This window comes from Engystomops pustulosus, chromosome 4, assembly GCF_040894005.1.
Source record: "Engystomops pustulosus chromosome 4, aEngPut4.maternal, whole genome shotgun sequence".
Classification (NCBI taxonomy): domain Eukaryota; kingdom Metazoa; phylum Chordata; class Amphibia; order Anura; family Leptodactylidae; genus Engystomops; species Engystomops pustulosus.
This window is the reverse complement of record NC_092414.1, coordinates 209031165-209050007: the sequence shown is the minus strand read 5'-3', so window position 1 is coordinate 209050007 and position 18843 is coordinate 209031165. Positions and strand designations below refer to the sequence as shown.

General features: G+C 44.0%; 1 protein-coding gene across 1 annotated transcript in view; it reads right to left on the bottom strand.

Moving 5' to 3' along the window:
• The window catches only part of LOC140128236 (complement C3-like), a 76779-nt gene that overhangs the window by 20288 nt on the left and 37648 nt on the right, over positions 1-18843 (bottom strand). Inside the window, exons 28-30 of the mRNA XM_072149792.1 lie at positions 9351-9501; positions 2714-2883; positions 2137-2295 (exon numbers count right to left, since the gene is read on the bottom strand). Coding sequence (XP_072005893.1) covers positions 2137-2295; positions 2714-2883; positions 9351-9501 — 480 coding nt within the window. The remainder of the gene's footprint in view (positions 1-2136; positions 2296-2713; positions 2884-9350; positions 9502-18843) is intronic.

Here is an 18843-nt window from a genome sequence, read left to right as displayed (position 1 = left end):
AGTCAATGCTAATGTGATGGGTGCTCCTGCAAACCATGTTCCGTTTTGCAGGTGCACCTGTGTGCCTCCCTGTGCCCCAGAAGTTCAGCATCTTCACTAACCTCACCATGCTCCAGCGACAGTCTCCTCGCTCCGGCGCGTGCGCCCCCGCCTCCTAGGGCGCACGCATGCCGACCATCTAGGATTTAAGGGTCCACCAATGATTGGTGCTGGCTGACTGCCAGCCAGATAAATTCCTGGCCCTTTCCTGTGTCCCCTGCCAGATCTCCATGCCTTATGCCCAAGAGAAAGCTTGTTCCTGTATGCTCCCTGACTGTATTGAAATTTCCTGTTGTGACCCTGGTTCCATCCAGACTTTGCTACTCTGCTACCTGCTTTGACCTTTGGCCTTGCTCCTGACACCAATCCCCTGCTGCCTGTCCTGACCACCTGCATGTCCCCGGCCACTTTTCTGCTCTACAACTTTGTACTTCGCCTTGGCCGCCACCATGGACAAAGTCAAACCTGTGGAGAAACCTGGTGGTACCACACCGCAGGTTGCAATGGGCTCTGGTGAAAACTGTGTACCACTTAGACTCTGCTTACATCTTATATCATCATCCGCGGTGGTACAGTGGATCCACTACCCGTAACTTGGACTTCTTCTTGGACTCCAAAATTGTTACAGTTTTTGGTACACAATTATTATATCTTATGCATATACAAAAATCTATACATGGACCGTGCTGCAGCACCTTTTGCAACCCATCAACCATATCCACCAACTGTACACAAGGTAAAGATGTTACCCCTGGGTCATTTCTGTGGGAAATTTGAAAACTTCTAGGAAACATGTTTGCTGTACTTTAGTTTTAATCCGCTTTCCTTCCAGGCCCAGATGGCAGAAGTAGTTGTGTCTCTATTGCAGAAAGATCTACAGTCTTGGGCCATGAAGCTTCCTCTAGATGAGCAGGAATGGTCATCCATGGATAGATTTATTCAATACCTAGGTTCCTTTAATGCTGAACCAAATCATACTGCACTTGTGGAATCTCAACTTCTCTCTCTGCAGCAAGGCATACGCTCTGCTGAGAAGTTTTGTATGGAGTATTGTGCAACATTGATGAACTCAACTTGAAGGCAACTTTAAATGGGGACTTTCTGAGTCTATTAGAAAAAACTTAGGTTGATCGCCCTTATCCCAGTACCTTAGAGCTAACTCTGATTCTAGAAGTCTGTTCTGACAACAGACTCAGACAAAGACGCAAGGATAGAGTAGTTTCTTATCTGTATTTGGTTTCAGTCTACTGTACGGATAAGTCTCTGTTTCATTGGGGCTGTTCAGCCATTCAGGGTTGTAATTTAGTATTGTGTCATACAGGAGGTTGTGTGGACGACTCTATTTCACTTTCTGTGCCTTCAGGGAAATCCATATGTTTAGGGAGTGTGTATAAAAAACAATAATAAGAATCTTTTGCCTGAGAAATCTGGATGCTGTCCATTTGAGTGTAGTTGTGTTCACCCATGTGATTTGATGATGGACGACCAAACAAGTTAGCTGCTGGAGGTAACATTCAGGAACTCTAGTATATATCTGCACAGTTCTATAATACCTGTCTGGCTTTACTAGTCTCCTGTCTCATTTGTATCATTTGCATCCGTTGTTGTTTTGCTATACTGTGTATCTGACTTCTGCTACGTTATTTTGACCATTCTCTTGCTAATTCATTATGTCCTTTGCCACCATATGGGTTTTACTTGATTCTGTCTGATTTTGCTTGTCTGTTATCTGTTGTCCATCCCTCTATCTTCTTTCCTGAGCACTGAGTCAGTGTAGGGATCCTCGAGAAGTCTCTAACCCTACAGGGTTTGTGAGACTTGTTAGGAGGTGACTGAGTTTGTTGGTGAGTTTAGGGCCTGCATGCCTTACTGTACACAGGCACCACTAGCAGTGGCATGAATATAACTTTAATATTGTCATTCTGAAACGGTCTCCATTTAATGAGAATTGTCCACCACATCTTCCTACTCCACTTCTCCAACTTCTCTTAAGTAGTTGCCACTTGTGGTGCCACAGGACTAATTCCAACAGCAGCAGAGATGTGTAGTTGGTAGAATTGGCAGAAAGTCATACATTGTAAAATATTCTATTCCCACCTGTTCAGAACGAGCCTGCAATCCGCTCTGCACATCGATGCGCTGTGTCGTAGATAATGTCCTTCCTGGCAATGTGAAAATAACATCCATTTCCGTATGGTTATCAGTCCCTTTGGCCACATCAAATTGGGCGAGAGCTTGAAATAGCATCATTGTTGCCTACAGGTTAAAATAAGAAAGAGTTGGAGGTTAACCTAAAATGCTTCATAGTAAAGGGAATGTAAGTAAAGCCATTTGTGTGCAGGGCACTTCCTTAGCTTTTCCGACATAGCTTTCTTGTATCCCAATCAAATACAATTTTAGAAACTAATCAATTGTAAAAATAAGGATATTAACTGTCGGTGCTTCCCATTGATGGCCAGCAGTTCCCTTTAATACAATAAATAACATTTCCAATCAGAATAAGATGCATAAGATATAAATGGAGCTAATAATCTTATGTGCCTTACACTATGCTGATTTTATTTGAGGAGAGAATTGGATGCTGGTAGACCCATCTATGTCCAAGAATGCCTTTGAAGAAAAAAAGACCCTTCTTTCTTTTCCTGCTCAACCTCTTTAGACTTTGATAACTCACTTGTGTTGAAACATATTTGTCACCATAGAATTGCTGTCTGATAAGCCAACGAACCACGGGCTCCATGACTGCATGACTGGCTTCCAATTTCAAAAGAGCTAGGAGAGCATAAGATGTAGCCTCTATTGAAACCATTTTGGATCCTTCTAGGTCAAGCCAGGAAATATTATCTAGGAGAAGCAGAAAAAAAGGATACAAAATATTATTAAAAGCCTAATCAATCCATAGAATAGAATAATATATATATATATATATATATATATATATATATATATATATATATATATACAGGCGGTCCCCTACTTAAGGACACCCGACTTACAGACAACCCATAGTTACAGACGGACCCCTCTACCCACTGTGACCTCTGGTGAAGCTCTCTGGATGCTTTACTATAGTCCCAGACTGCAATGATCAGCTGTAAGATGCCTGTAATGAAGCTTTATTGATAATTCTTGGTCCAATTACACCAAAAATTTTGAAACTCCAATTGTCACTGGGGCAAAAGAAAAAAAATTGTCTAGAACTTCCATTATAAAATATACAGTTTCGACTTACATACAAATTCAACTTAAGAACAAACCTCCAGACCCTATCTTGTATGTAACCCGGGGACTGCCTGTATATACAGTATATATATTGTTCAGAGAAGTTTGGGTTTCTGAGTTATATAATGGCTCTATTTGCCACATTATTAATGGATCCGCTTGAATCTCTAACTTGTACAGCAGGCAAGATGTTTCTTGCTATTAGAGAACTCCCAGTGCTTATTGCAGTGTAGTATATAGGGGAGGAGTAAGCTCTCCTCCAGTGTGGAGTAGTACATAGAGGATGTGTCAGCTCTCCTCCTGTGTGGTGTGGTATATAGAGGATGTGTCAGCTCTCTTCCTGTGTGGTGTAGTATATAGAGGAGGTGTCAGCTCTCCTCCTGTGTGGTGTAGTATATAGAGCAGTGATGGCAAACCTTTTATAGGCCGAGTGCCCAAACTATGACCAAAATCCACTTATTTACTGTGAAGTGCCAACGTGGCATTTTAAGCAGTAACTTATTACTACGTGTTCTTCCACATCTTTCAATCGTATCAGCCCCTGAGGCCACCAATACAGTTGAAAGAAAGAGGGTCTTTCTGTAGAGGAAGATTGGTGGGTCCAACAGGATGACCTCCAGTTCTGTCAATACCACCTCACTTTTCCTGGCGTTCCAAACAGCCAATGAAGTGTCGCTTTAAAATAGCGCTGAGAGTATCATCTCATAAGTTGCCTTGGACCGCAGGAAGATTTGGTCCTGTTTGGTGAACTCTGTCCTGTGGTGATGGCCTGAGTGCCCACAGAAAGGGCTCTGAGTGCCACCTCTGGCACCCGTGCCATAGGTTCGCCACCACTGATATAGAGGATGTGTCAGCTCTCCTCCTGTGTGGTGTAGTATATAGAGGATGTGTCAGCTCTCCTCCTGTGTGGTGTGGTATATAGTGGATGGGTCAGCTCTCCTTTGTGGAGTAGTACATAGAGGATGTGTCAGCTCTCCTCCTGTGTGGTGTAGTATATAGATGATGTGTTATCTCTCCTGTGTGGTGTAGTACATAGAGGATGTGTTGGCTCTACTCCTGTGTGGTGTAGTATATGGATGATGTGTTATCTCTCCTGTGTGGTGTAGTACATAGAGGATGTGTTCGCTCTCCTGTGTGGTGTAGTATTAGTGTATAGAGGATGTGTCAGCTCTCCTCCTGTGTGGAGTAGTATATAGAGGATGTGTCGGCTCTCCTCTTGTGTGTTGTAGTATATAGAGGATGTGTTGGCTCTCCTCTTGCATGTTGTAGTGTATAGAGGATGTGTTGGCTCTCCTCCTGTGTGGTGTAGTATATAGAGGAAATGTCAGCTCTCCTGTGTGGTGTAGTGTATAGAGGATGTGTAATCTCTCCTTTTGTGTGGAGTAGTATATAGAGGATGTGTCAGCTCTCCTGTGTGGTGTAGTATATAGAGGATGGGTCTCCTGTGTGGTGTAGTATACAGAAGATGTGTCTCCTGTGTGGTGTAGTATATAGAGGATGTGTCTCCTGTGTGGTGTAGTGTATAGAGGATGTATCGGCTCTCCTGTGTGGTGTAGTATATAGAGGATGTGTCAGCTCTCCTGTGTGGTGTAGTATATAGTGGATGTATCAGCTCTCCTGTGTGATGTAGTATATAGAGGATGTGACAGCTCTCCTGTGTTGTGTAGTATATAGAGGATGTGTCTGCTCTCCTGTGTGGTGTAGTGTATAGAGGATGTGTAATCTCTCCTTTTGTGTGGAGTAGTATATAGAGGATGTGTCAGCTCTCCTGTGTGGTGTAGTATACAGAAGATGTGTCTCCTGTGTGGTGTAGTATATAGAGGATGTGTTGGCTCTCCTGTGTGGTGTAGTATATAGAGGATGTGTTGGCTCTCCTGTGTGGTGTAGTATATAGAGGATGTGTCTCCTGTGTGGTGTAGTGTATAGAGGATGTATCGGCTCTCCTGTGTGGTGTAGTATATAGAGGATGTGTCAGCTCTCCTGTGTGGTGTAGTATATAGTGGATGTATCAGCTCTCCTGTGTGATGTAGTATATAGAGGATGTACCACAAGAAGAGAAAGACAAGTGTGTACAGGCTAAAATACAATAAACTTTATTGAAATTCACAAACAATGACTAAAGTGTCCTATATGCATGATTAAAAACATTTAAAAAATGTACAAATACACATCCATATACAACTAAGTGGGTCAGAGCCTGGTAACAAGGACCCACCTACGGCCACAGATCACAAGAGAGTATGTGAATGTAAATTCCTCACAACAAATGAAAATGGAGCCCTGGATTGCATTGGCAATTGACCTTTGGCTAGCAACATCATTAACAAGGGCTTTGGTCTTGTGAGTACTTGGACTGTATAGTATATTTCTTTTGGATAGACTATAGGTATGGTGGTCAGGGCTCCATTTTCATTTGTTGTGAGGAATTTACATTCACATACTCTCTTGTGAACTGTGGCCGTAGGTGGGTCCTTGTTACCAGGCTCTGACCCACTTAGTTGTATATGGATGTGTATTTGTACACTTTTTAAATGTTTTTAATCATGCATATAGGACACTTTAGTCATTGTTTGTGAATTTCAATAAAGTTTATTGTATTTTAGCCTGTACACACTTGTCTTTCTCTTCTTGTGGTATAAGCTTGTCCCTTAGTGTGTTGGCATTTGCTATACTTATTGTACTAGCGCATGTTCCACGTTGTTTGGTCTAAGGTATATAGAGGATGTGTTGGCTCTCCTGTGTGGTGTAGTATATAGCGGATGTGTTGGCTCTCCTGTGTGGTGTAGTATATAGAGGATCTATCGGCTCTCCTCCTCCTGTGTGGTGTAGTATATAGAGGATGTGTCGGCTCTCCTACTGTATGGAGTAGTATATAGAGATGTGTCGGCTCTCCTCCTGTGTGGTGTAGTATATAGGGTCAGCTCTCCTGTGTGGAGTATTATATAGAGGATGTGTCAGCTCTCCTGCTGTGTGGAGTAGTATATATAGGATGTGTCAGCTCTCCTGTGTTGTGTAGTATATATAGGATGTGTCTGCTCTCCCCCTGTGTGGTGTAGTATATAGTGGATGTGTTAGCTGTCCTGTATGGATTATTATATAGAGATGTGTCGGCTCTCCTCCTGTGTGGAGTAGTATATAGAGGATGTGTCGGCTCTCCTCCTGTGTGGAGTAGTATATAGAGGATGTGTCGGCTCTCCTGTGTGGTGTAGTATATAAAGGATATGTCAATGCTCCTGTGTGGTGTATAGAGGATGTGTCAGCTCTCCTGTGTGGTGTAGTATATAGAGGATGTGTCTCCTGTGTGGTGTAGTATATAGAAGATGTGTCTCCTGTGTGTAGTAGTATATAGAGGATGTGTCTCATGTGTGGTGTAGTATATAGAGTATGTGTCTGCTCTCCTCTTGTGTGGTGTAGTACATAGGGGATGTGTGAGCTTTCCTGTGTGGTGCAGTATATAGAGGATGTGTCAGCTCTCCTCCTGTGTGGTGTAGTATATAGAGAATGTGTCAGCTGTCCTGTGTGGTGTAGTATATAGAGGATGTGTCTCCTGTGTGTAGTAGTATATAGAGGATGTGTCTCCTGTGTGGTGTAGTATATAGAGGATGTGTCTCCTATGTGGTGTAGTACATAGGGGATGTGTGAGCTTTCCTGTGTGGTGCAGTATATAGAGGATGTGTGGGCTCTCCTCCTGTGTGGTGTAGTATATAGAGGAGGTGTCAGCTCTCTTCCTGTGTGGTGTAGTATATAGAGGATGTGTTGGCTCTCCTGTGTGGTGTAGTATATAGAGGATGTGTCGGCTCTCCTGTGTGGTGTAGTATATAAAGGATATGTCAATGCTCCTGTGTGGTGCATAGAGGATATGTCAACGCTCCTGTGTGGTGTATAGAGGATGTGTCAGCTCTCCTGTGTGGTGTAGTATATAGAGGATGTGTCTCCTGTGTGGTGTAGTATATAGAGGATGTGTCTCCTGTGTGTAGTAGTATATAGAGGATGTGTCTCCTGTGTGGTGTAGTATATAGAGTATGTGTCTGCTCTCCTCTTGTGTGGTGTAGTACATAGGGGATGTGTGAGCTTTCCTGTGTGGTGCAGTATATAGAGGATGTGTCAGCTCTCCTCCTGTGTGGTGTAGTATATAGAGAATGTGTCAGCTGTCCTGTGTGGTGTAGTATATAGAGGATGTGTCTCCTGTGTGTAGTAGTATATAGAGGATGTGTCTCCTGTGTGGTGTAGTATATAGAGGATGTGTCTCCTATGTGGTGTAGTACATAGGGGATGTGTGAGCTTTCCTGTGTGGTGCAGTATATAGAGGATGTGTGGGCTCTCCTCCTGTGTGGTGTAGTATATAGAGGAGGTGTCAGCTCTCCGGTGTGGTGTAGTATATAGAGGATATGTCGGCTCTCCGGTGTGGTGTAGTATATAGAGGATGTGTCGGCTCTCCTCCTGTGTGGTGTAGTATATAGAGGATGTGTGGGCTCTCCTCCTGTGTGGTGTAGTATATAGAGGAGGTGTCAGCTCTCTTCCTGTGTGGTGTAGTATATAGAGGATGTGTTGGCTCTCCTGTGTGGTGTAGTATATAGAGGATGTGTCAGCTCTCCTGTGTGGTATAGTATTATTATGGATCTGTCAGTCCTCATGTGTGATGTAGTATATAGGGCATCCGTCAGCACTCCTGAATGGTGTGGGGGTTACATGTGGCGGTGGAATGTGACCTGCCTCAGGAGATGTGTTTAAAGAGCATCTTTGAAGTTTTTGTAGTTGGGCATTAGTCTCATTATCCAGGGTGGAGCATTGCAGGGAATTGGTGTATCTCAGGAGAAGTCTGGTTTATGTTGTATTTGGAAGGGGGTGGGCAGCCAGTTCTCTAAATTGGCACAGACTGGAGGAATCATTTTAGAGTTTAGACTGAAAGACAGGTCTGGCTGCTACATTAAGAATAGATTGTAGAGGAGAGAGCTTAGTAAGTTTAAGACTGATAAGTAGAGAATTATAATCATCAAGACAAGAGTGGATCAAAGCAACAATTAACGTTTTAGAGGTTTCCATTGTAAGAAATGGGTGGAGTTTCGAGATATTTTGTAGGTGCATCAGGCAAGAGTGTGCAAGTCATTGAAAATTTGGTGCAAAGCAGAGTTCAGGGTCCAGCACAAACCCAAGACAGTGGGCCTGCTGCCTCATGGTAATGGTGCTCCCACAAACAGAAATGGAGATGATGGTTAGTAGATAGTGGAAAAACAAGTAAAATTTTAGAGAGATTATATTTTAGGTAGAGAGAGAACATGGGACCAGATGTATCACTTGTTTTTTCTGCTGTTTTTGCGCCTTTTCATACTAGCTGAGCAGCAAAAATAAACAGGTTTCCCTCATTTATCCTACCAATCTAGATGTTTTGCTGCACCTAATAATTATTCATTTAAGGACAATTTAGGCACAAAAACACTCCAGCCTGAAGGTGGCACAAACTGAGAAGTAGCACTGAGCTCTTGTGTAGAGCAGCTAATCCCCAACAGCAGAGCTCAGCAGATACTACAGACATTACATGCAGCCTCTGTTTACAGTTTATGACCTTCTATTTATAAACAATCTGCAAAAGCCTCAGCTCAGAGCAGGAGAGAAGAGATGTTTGTAGGATTTTACAGATACAACAGAGAAGTGTCCCCCGTGTAGCAGGATGACCACACTGGTGTCTGAGGAGGATAATGGCCAGAATTACAGGAGAGCAGCAGAAGACCAGCACTGGGAAAGCCACTGCTGAGGAGATCACTGGGTGCTGGGTGTCACACACCTGGGCTCTTCTGTGAGGCTCATTCTCATGCTGGGGTGCGGGGGAGAGGCAGAGAGGAGCTTGTAGGAGGATCACATGTAAGTGCCCGAAACTAACATTGTGCCTATACTGTGCCTAAAGTTAAGTGGTATATACTCATCTTCAATTGGGCCTATGAGACTCAGGTGGAGGTACAGATAGCTTCCCAGTCCTGGCACACAGCATTAGTTTCACCAATGGCTGATGGATTTGGTAAAGGTTGGATGTGGGCATGAGATATTTCTGACTGGATTAACTCCTCTCATCCCCCACTACACACATACATTACCTTTTGCTGCAGACATTAGCTTTTTCGGATCATTTAGTCTGCCGGCCAAAGCAAGTGCATATGATGTTATTGCAACAGAATGTGGACTCGTCAGCTGATTATAGTTGTCCGCTATGAAGTTTAAGGCTTTCATGATACTTGATGGCAAATTCTATGAGGGTAAAAAAGGTATTTACACAATTTACCGGCTAAATGATTACAAGTTCATGAGAGAAAATAAAACAGAAACAAAATACTGCTCATCCGAGCTCTAGCTAACACTGTGGCTTTCCCTCTCTCACTTACAAAAAATACAAAGGTGACCTATACCTTCAGTATACCTTTTTCTCCACATAACCTACATCTCTGTCCAGAAAGACCCTCCCAGGGTGCAGCACTTGACCAGGTGCAGTCTAAAGAGCCGAACTAATGCCATCCATGAACCTGGGTTACTCAGTAACTGCAAATGCTCCGACATGTATAGGTAAAGAATCTAGCTGGAACTTATACACCACCTTTCCTGCCACTGCCTTACAATAGATATTATCAGAAATTCCATAACCATTGTCCAACAATTATCAATAGAGTTGCAGTAAGGCACTACATGCAGTTTCCTCACTAATGTGCAGAGTGTAGCAAATTATTGAATACTAGTACTCGGTCTTAAATAATCTGGCACATCTTGCATGTGCCAGTGCTTAAACTGAGTGCACCACTATTTTTTTTTTTTATTGGTCGTGTGCCACATTTCTAGGGATTTGCAGTAATAAATGTGGCACATGATCCAACTCTGCACCGGAACGCCCCTTTATATGGACAATTTTCAGGAGCTAAGTGAGGATCTTATAGGCATAAGTTGGGACAGTGTTCTCAAAAACAAAAGCACCAAAAAATAAGACATTTTGACAAAAAAATTCTAAAAAAGGCCTGTGAGAAACACATACCATGCCAATGTGGTAACTGGTAATGTAAGAAGGGCAATAAGGGGATAAGGCGTTTGAGCTGCTAAAACATAAAGGTAGCGATTAGGCGTTACAGGATTATAGACAGGAAAATAAATAATGTAAAAAACAGATAAAGGCCGAAAAAATAGGGACCTAGAGAAAGATTTCCAAGGGGAGTAAAAATAATTCCAAATTATTTTTCAAGTATATAAATGAAAAGACACTTAAAACGGAGAGTTCTTAATGAATCTATTGCACCAAGTATTATACAAGGGTAGAGCTCTTTTAGTGCAGTTTCCTACTTTCTTAGTATATGTGCCCCATTGTGTACAGTTTTTGGCACCAGTGTATAAAAAGGACATAGTAGAATTGGAATGGGTGCAGAAGAGAGAAACCAAGATTATTAGGGGGATGGGGGAACTAGAATACACTGACAGATTACAAAATTTGAGGTTATTCAGGTAAGAAAAATGACGTCATTACAATGTACAAATACCTGAATGGGCAGTACAAGGATCTCTCCAAAGACCTTTTTATACCTAGGCTCATGATGACGCACGGGCTCTGCATGCCTTCGTCTTCCGGAACTTTGGCTCCCGTGGCCGGATGTGTGCGCAATAGCCAAGGGTATGCGCCGCTACACACACCTGGATCACTCATTTCTTTGGGTAAGCTTATTCATTGGTTTAGGCCGTAATATGGGAGTACCTATCTTGGTTTTATATACCACACACAGACCACATCACAGCACCCCCTGAGGAAGCGATGGCGAAATGTACGTCGGGGTGCTGTGGTGGTGGTCTGGTGATTCGAACACCATTGGTAGGCACTTATGGGCTATATTGTGCCCTGTTTTGGGCATTGGTACTACCCTTATAACCTATAATCTGATTGTCCTTTTTGTGCCTGACTGTGATACCCCATTGAGGGATGTATAGTGATTACTACTCTGACCACCACCCTTTGTCTTGTTGTTTCTGTGGTTTTAATTTTAATGTAATTAGTGATAAAATTTTACACCGAGAGGAGAGGCGGTTCTACCATCACCATAGACAGGGGGCATCCTCTACACCTAGAGGAGAGGCGGTTCTACCATCACCATAGACAGGGGGCATCCTCTACACCTAGATGTGAGGTGGTTCTACCATCACCATAGACAGGGGGCATCCTCTACACCTAGAGGAGAGGTGGTTCTACCATCACCATAGACAGGGGGCATCCTCTACACCTAGAGGAGAGGAGGTGCTACCATCACCATAGACAGGGGGCATCCTCTACACCTAGAGGAGAGGAGGTTCTACCATCACCATAGACAGGGGGCATCCTCTACACCTAGAGGAGAGGAGGTTCTATCATCACTATAGACAAGGGGCATCCTCTGCACCTAGAGGAGAGGAGGCTCTACCATCACCATAAACAGAGGGCATCCTCTACACCTAGAGGAGAGGAGGCTCTACCATCACCATAGACAGGGGGCATCCTCTGCACCTAGAGGAGAGGAGGTTCTACCATCACCATAGACAGGGGGCATCCTCTACACCTAGAAGAGAAGAGGTTCTATCATCACCATAGACAGGGAGCATCCTCTACACCTAGAGGAGAGGAGGTTCTGCCATCACCATAAACAGGGGGCATCCTATATACCTAGATGAGAGGTAGTACTACCATCACCATAGACATGGGGCATCCTCTACACCTAGAGGAGAGGAGGTTCTACCATCACCATAGAGAGGGGGCATCCTATATACCTAGATGAGAGGTAGTACTACCATCACCATAGACAGGGGGCATCCTCTACACCTAGAGGAGAGGAGGTTCTACCATCACCATAGACAGGGGGCATTCTATACACCTAGAGGAGAGGAGGTTCTGCCATCACCATAGACAGGGGATATCCTGTACACCTAGAGGAGAGGAGGTTCTATCATCACCATAGACAGGGGGCATCCTCTACACCTAGAGGAGAGGAGGTGCTACCATCACCATAGACAGGGGGCATCCTCTACACCTAGAGGAGAGGAGGTTCTACCATCACCATAGACAGGGGGCATCCTATATACCTAGCTGAGAGGTAGTACTTCCATCATCATAGACATGGGGCATCCTCTACACCTAGAGGAGAGGAGGTTCTACCATCACCATAGACAGGGGGCATTCTATACACCTAGAGGAGAGGAGGTTCTACCATCACCATAGACAGGGGGCATCCTATATACCTAGCTGAGAGGTAGTACTTCCATCACCATAGACATGGGGCATCCTCTACACATAGAGGAGAGGAGGTTCTACCATCACCATAGACAGGGGGCATTCTATACACCTAGAGGAGAGGCGGTTCTGCCATCACCATAGACAGGGGATATCCTGTACACCTAGAGGAGAGGAGGTTCTATCATCACTATAGACAAGGGGCATCCTCTACACCTAGAGGAGAGGCAGTTCTACCATCACCATAGACAGGGGGCATCCTCTACACCTAGAGGAGAGGAGGTTCTACCATCACCATAGACAGGGGGCATCCTCTACACCTAGAGGAGAGGCGGTTCTACCATCACCATAGACAGGGGACATCCTCTACACCTAGAGGAGAGGACATTCTACCATCACCATAGACAGGGGGCATCATCTGAACCTAGAGGAGAGGGAGTTCTACCATCACCATAAACAGGGGGCATCCTCTATGCCTAGAAGAGAGGTGGTTCTACCATCACCATAGACACAGGGCATCCTCTACACCTAGAGGAGAGGAGGTTCTACCATCACCATAAGCAGGGGGAATACTTTACACCTAGAGGAGAGGAGGGTCTACCATCACCATAGACAGGGGGCATCCTCTCACCTAGAGGAGAGGAGATTCTATCATCACCATAGACAGGGAGCATACTCTACACCTAGAGGAGAGGTGGTTCTACCATCACCATAGACAGGGGGCATCCTCTACACCTAGAGGAGAGGAGGTTCTACCATCACCATAGACAGGGGGCATCCTATATACCTAGATGAGAGGTAGTACTACCATCACCATAGACATGGGGCATCCTCTACACCTAGAGGAGAGGAGGTTCTACCATCACCATAGACAGGGGGCATTCTATACACCTAGAGGAGAGGAGGTTCTGCTATCACCTTAGACAGGGGATATCCTGTACACCTAGAGGAGAGGAGGTTCTATCATCACTATAGACAAGGGGCATCCTCTACACCTAGAGGGGAGGCAGTTCTACCATCACCATAGACAGGGGGCATCCTCTACACCTAGAGGAGAGGCGGTTCTACCATCACCATAGGCAGGGGGCATCCTCTACACCTAGAGGAGAATTGGCTCTACCATCACTAAAGAAAGGGGAGTTCCTCTACACCTAGAGGAGAGGACATTCTACCATCACCATAGACAGGGGGCATCATCTGAACCTAGAGGAGAGGGAGTTCTACCATCACCATAAACATGGGGCATCCTCTATGCCTAGAAGAGAGGTGGTTCTACCATCACCATAGACACAGGGCATCCTTTACACCTAGAGGAGAGGAGGTTCTACCATCACCATAGGCAGGGGGAATACTTTACACCTAGAAGAGAGGAGGGTGTACCATCACCATAGACAGGGGGCATCCTCTCACCTAGAGGAGAGGAGATTCTATCATCACCATAGACAGGGAGCATCCTCTACACCTAGAGGAGAGGTGGTTCTACCATCACCATAGACAGGGGGCATCCTCTACACCTAGAGGAGAGGAGGTTTTGCCATCACCATAGACAGGGGATATCCACTACACCTAGAGGAGAATTGGCTCTACCATCACTAAAGGAAGGGGGGTTCCTCTACACCTAGAGGAGAGGACGTTCTACCATCACCATAGACAGGGTGCATCCTCTACACCTAGAAGAGAGGAGGGTCTACCATCACCATAGACAGGGTGCATCCTCTACACCTAGAAGAGAGGAGGGTCTACCATCACCATAGACAGAGGGCATCCTCTCACCTAGAGGAGAGGAGATTCTATCATTACCATAGACAGATAGCATCCTCTACACCTAGAGGAGAGGAGGTTATACCATCACCATAGACAGGGGGCATCCTCTACACCTAGAGGAGAGGAGGTTCTATAATCACCATAGACAGGAGACATCTTCTAAGCCTAGTTGAGAGGTGGTTCTACCATCAACATAGACAGGGGGCATCCTCTACACCTAGAGGAGAGGCGGTTCTACCATCACCATAGACAGGGGACATCCTCTACACCTAGAGGAGAGGAGGTTTTACCATCACCATAGACAGGGGGCATCCTCTACACCTAGAGGAGAGGAGGTTCTACCATCACCATAAACAGGGGACATCCTCTATTCCTAGAGAAGAGGAGGTTCTATCATCGCCATAGACAGGGGGCATCCTCTATACCTAGAGGAGAATAAGTTCTACCATCACCATAGACAGGGGGCATCCTCTACACCTAGAGGAGAGGAGGTTCTACCATCACCATAGACAGGGGGCATCCTCTACACCTAGAGGAGAGGAGGTTCTACCATCACCATAGACAGGGGGCATCCTCTACACATAGAGGAGAGGAGGTTCTACCATCACCATAGACGGGCGCATCCTACTTGGCGTACTAGAGGAGAGGAGTTTCTAACAACACCATAGACAGGGGGCATCCTCTACACCTAGAGGAGAGTAGGTTCTACCATCACCAGAGACAGGAGGCATCCTCTACACCTAAAGGAGTGATTGTTCTACCATCACCATAGACATAGGTATTGTATTTCTACCATCACCATAGACATAGGTACTTTTTTTGGTATGAATGTGACCTTATACAATGTATATGCCCCCAATGCCAGGCAAATGCCCTTTTTTTCCACAGTTCTTTCTAATCTATCGTCGACCCGTAGTTAAGTGCTTCTATTGGAAGGGGACTTTGATGCTACTTTCTTAGACTGTGTAGATTGCCTAACCCTACCTACCCGACAAGCGCCTCAGGGATTGAAAACGTTTGCGCTGTGCTTTCACCAGATAATCAGCAAAAACTTTCTATACGACTTTTGGCGAGTAAACAACCCTACGGCTCGGGTATATACCTTTTATTCACCACCCTAGAGAACCCACTACAGAATAGACTACTTCTTTGGTAATTATCCGGCCCTGAGAGCTATGACTGTGGCCGCTATAAGTCATATTACATGGTCTGACCATGCCCCGATTTTTCTTGAGATGCAGCTAGAAGATGTCCTTTCCAAATCCCCACATTGGTGTCTAAATGAAACTCTCTTTACATCCCCACTATCTTTAGAATCTCTACTAATGGTTCTCATAAATTATTAATAGCACCTCATCAGTGTTGATCTTTTGGGAAGCACACAAAACAGTTTGCAGGGGGAAAGCATTATCTCGAGTCACTAAACTGAAAACGGACAGACTAATCCATTATGCTGGGTATCAGCAGAACCTCCAACAAGCAGAGCAGGAGCTGGCATGCCATCCTACATCGCCCCTACTCAAGCGAGTTTATGTCTAAAATAAGAGAACTGGACCTATTAGATATAGAACATATGATCAAATTCTTCAAACAGAGATTCTATGAGTTCGGAAATAAAGCCCAAACAATGCTAGAATCGCAACTGATGCACAAAATGACTACCCAAACTCCATATGCTATTAAAGACACAAGAGGTATTCTACACTTCCACCCCACAAAATATCTATCCCAGTGCTCCCTCCCTCAATTATCCGGAGAGGCCCTAGCCCACTTAAACAAAGAAATAACCCCTGAGGAAATAGAAGAGGTTATACAAGCCCTACCAACCAACAAGGCCCCGGGCCCAGACGGGTTCTTCTACCTTTACTACAAAAGCTTCCTGCACTTTTCCCTACCCCATATGGTCGAGCTTTTTAACAGGTTCCTTAAAGGTGAACCAATCCCACAGACAATGCTATCCGCATATATCACTGTAGTCCCTAAACTGGATAAGGACCGTTCAGAATGCCCTAGTTACCAACCCATTAGCCTCCTAAATGCTGATCTCAAGATCTTCACTAAGCTCCTGGCCCATAGGCTAGGCCACTGGCTCCTGCACCTGATAGACAAGGTGGGTTTTGTCTGCTACAGACAAGTGGGAGATAACAACCCCCATAATTTTGACTTTCAATTCACCTCCACCTCTACAGGGGAAAGCTTTGAAATCAATACATCTATGAATTGTGCATCAGAATACGTAATTTACCTTATGGAATATCCATGCTCATTACAGTAAATAGGTCGAACATCTCAAGCACTTTGAGAAAGAATGAATACCCATCGGAACAAAATCAAGTCAGGGCTCAGACTACAGTACATAGGGGCAAATTTATCAAGCCGTCTGAAAGTCAGTACATTCTCAGTTGCCCATGGCTGCTCCCCTTTAAAATATTCATGGGCACTGGTAAAATGAAAGCTGAGCTGTAATTGATTGCCATGGGCAACTCGGAATATTCTGACTTTCAGACAGCTTGATAAATCTGCACCATAGTGTCTCCTGATACTATTGTTGACATAACAATTGTGACTTTACCAACATGACCCTGACTTCCATTTAACAAATCCCGAGGGACCACACAGATCGACTAGGGTGCATAGAGTTAGCTACTGGATCTTTAAGATCAATACCATTAGCCCCTACAGACTCAAAGAATCCCTTGAGAGTCTGACTCTAAGTCTACCATTCCTGTTACACCACTACCTTTTACATCCTTTCCATTCAGCTACTGTTCATCATGTAATCAATGTTTTCCATTGATATAATCAATTCAACTACCGTCTTCCACCTCACAAGTAGTCCAATCCAAAATCTCCTCCTGAGAGGTACCTTGTACCACTCTCACTAGCCATGACGACTAGCACTTATCCCAAAATCATTTAGAACCATCACCAGACCAATATTACTACATACTCATTTGGTACATTGCAAGGAACTCAGCCCTAAGTACCACAGCAATCCAGCCATCTACCATGCATGCGTTGACTCCGGAGCCATCTCTCCAATGTACGCGTGCGCCAGTTATTTTACACGCATATAAAGAGAACACAGCGCGCCAAAACACTGATGGCCAGCGCTTGGCCTGGCAGTCGTGTTCATTCCCAGTAAGTAACATCTACCTAACTATACCAATATGATTTACATCACCAATTCTGCCATCCATGCTAAAAGATGTGTTATCCTTACATATAGGTATAACGCTCCCAGTACACAGCACGAGAACACGCTCAACCAGTCTGATAGATTAGTCATGCCTTAGAACTCAATACTAGCATGACCCTCTAATATATTGCATGTTCTGCGAATCGTTTTGCACGATCTTAGTGACAATGCACATCTGGGAATGCGTCAGGATGGGTAAGTAAATGTGCCTCTCTCTGTTGTTTACCCTAAGTGCAAACACCAGCTGTCCTGCGTGACCTAAATGACAAGATTATAAATAAAAAAGTACCTAAGTTGGAAAAAAAAAACTTTTTTTTACAAAATCTGAAACTGTTTGCAAACACATGAACTACACACCCATTTTTTCCAGGCCAATTGCCCTGTTTAGTTATGGGTGGACCAAAAATTTATTTGGATGCCCATTATGTCTTATATGACAGTGTGAAGAATGGCCAGATTTTTCCCAAAGCATCTTTTATGGCCATGAGAGAAAGGGACAGGATTTTTAAATAATCACTGGTGGCAATTAATGGGTGGCAAACCCTGCTGGATTCACTCTATCCTTGTATAATATATAATCTATAATATATAATCTATAATATCCTTGTTTCCACAACTGGAGCTCATGATTACAGAGGACTATGTGATTACAGAGGACTATGCTCTCCTCCTGGAGATTAAAGATGCAACATGCATCATTCATTAGTTTCCCTAAAAATGTTGTGTGTTAAGTCTTTAACTGTTTTCTTTTATGGATTATTTTCAGTGTCGAGCTGATAAAATTTCAATGGAGAATAATCACTATTCCAGCGTCAAATCTATGCCATTGATTTGCTGAAAAGCTTTAGCCCTCGACACATCGCTATACCTCAGGGATTGTTGCAGGCCTGGTAAAAAAAAGGAGCAGGATGAGGAAATTCTCCTGTGTCTTAAAACCTGTGGATACTGCAACCAATGAATGTCCTTATTGGCATCATACAAAGCCTTCATTATGGAGTACCCCCAACATCAAAAGGAATCAGTATATAAAGCTTTATAGTTTTTTCAAGGTGTTACTGCATTCTATTGTCTGACAAAAACGTTTTTATGATCCATGTATTACTGCAAGCTATTCACTAAGATGGGTACTTTTATGGTCCACATATTACTGTGCTCTACTCACTTATTAGAGCACTTTTATGATCCACATATTAATGCACCTTATTCACAATGAAGAGCCATTTTATTATCCATATATTACTGCACGCTATTCACAGTGAAAAGCATTTTTATGATGCATGTATTACTTTTCTATTCACTAATTAGAGCACTTTTATGATCCACGTATTACTGCAACCTATTCACTATGAGGAAACTTTTATGATCCATGCATTACCACAAACTATGTTTCTGGAGCTGA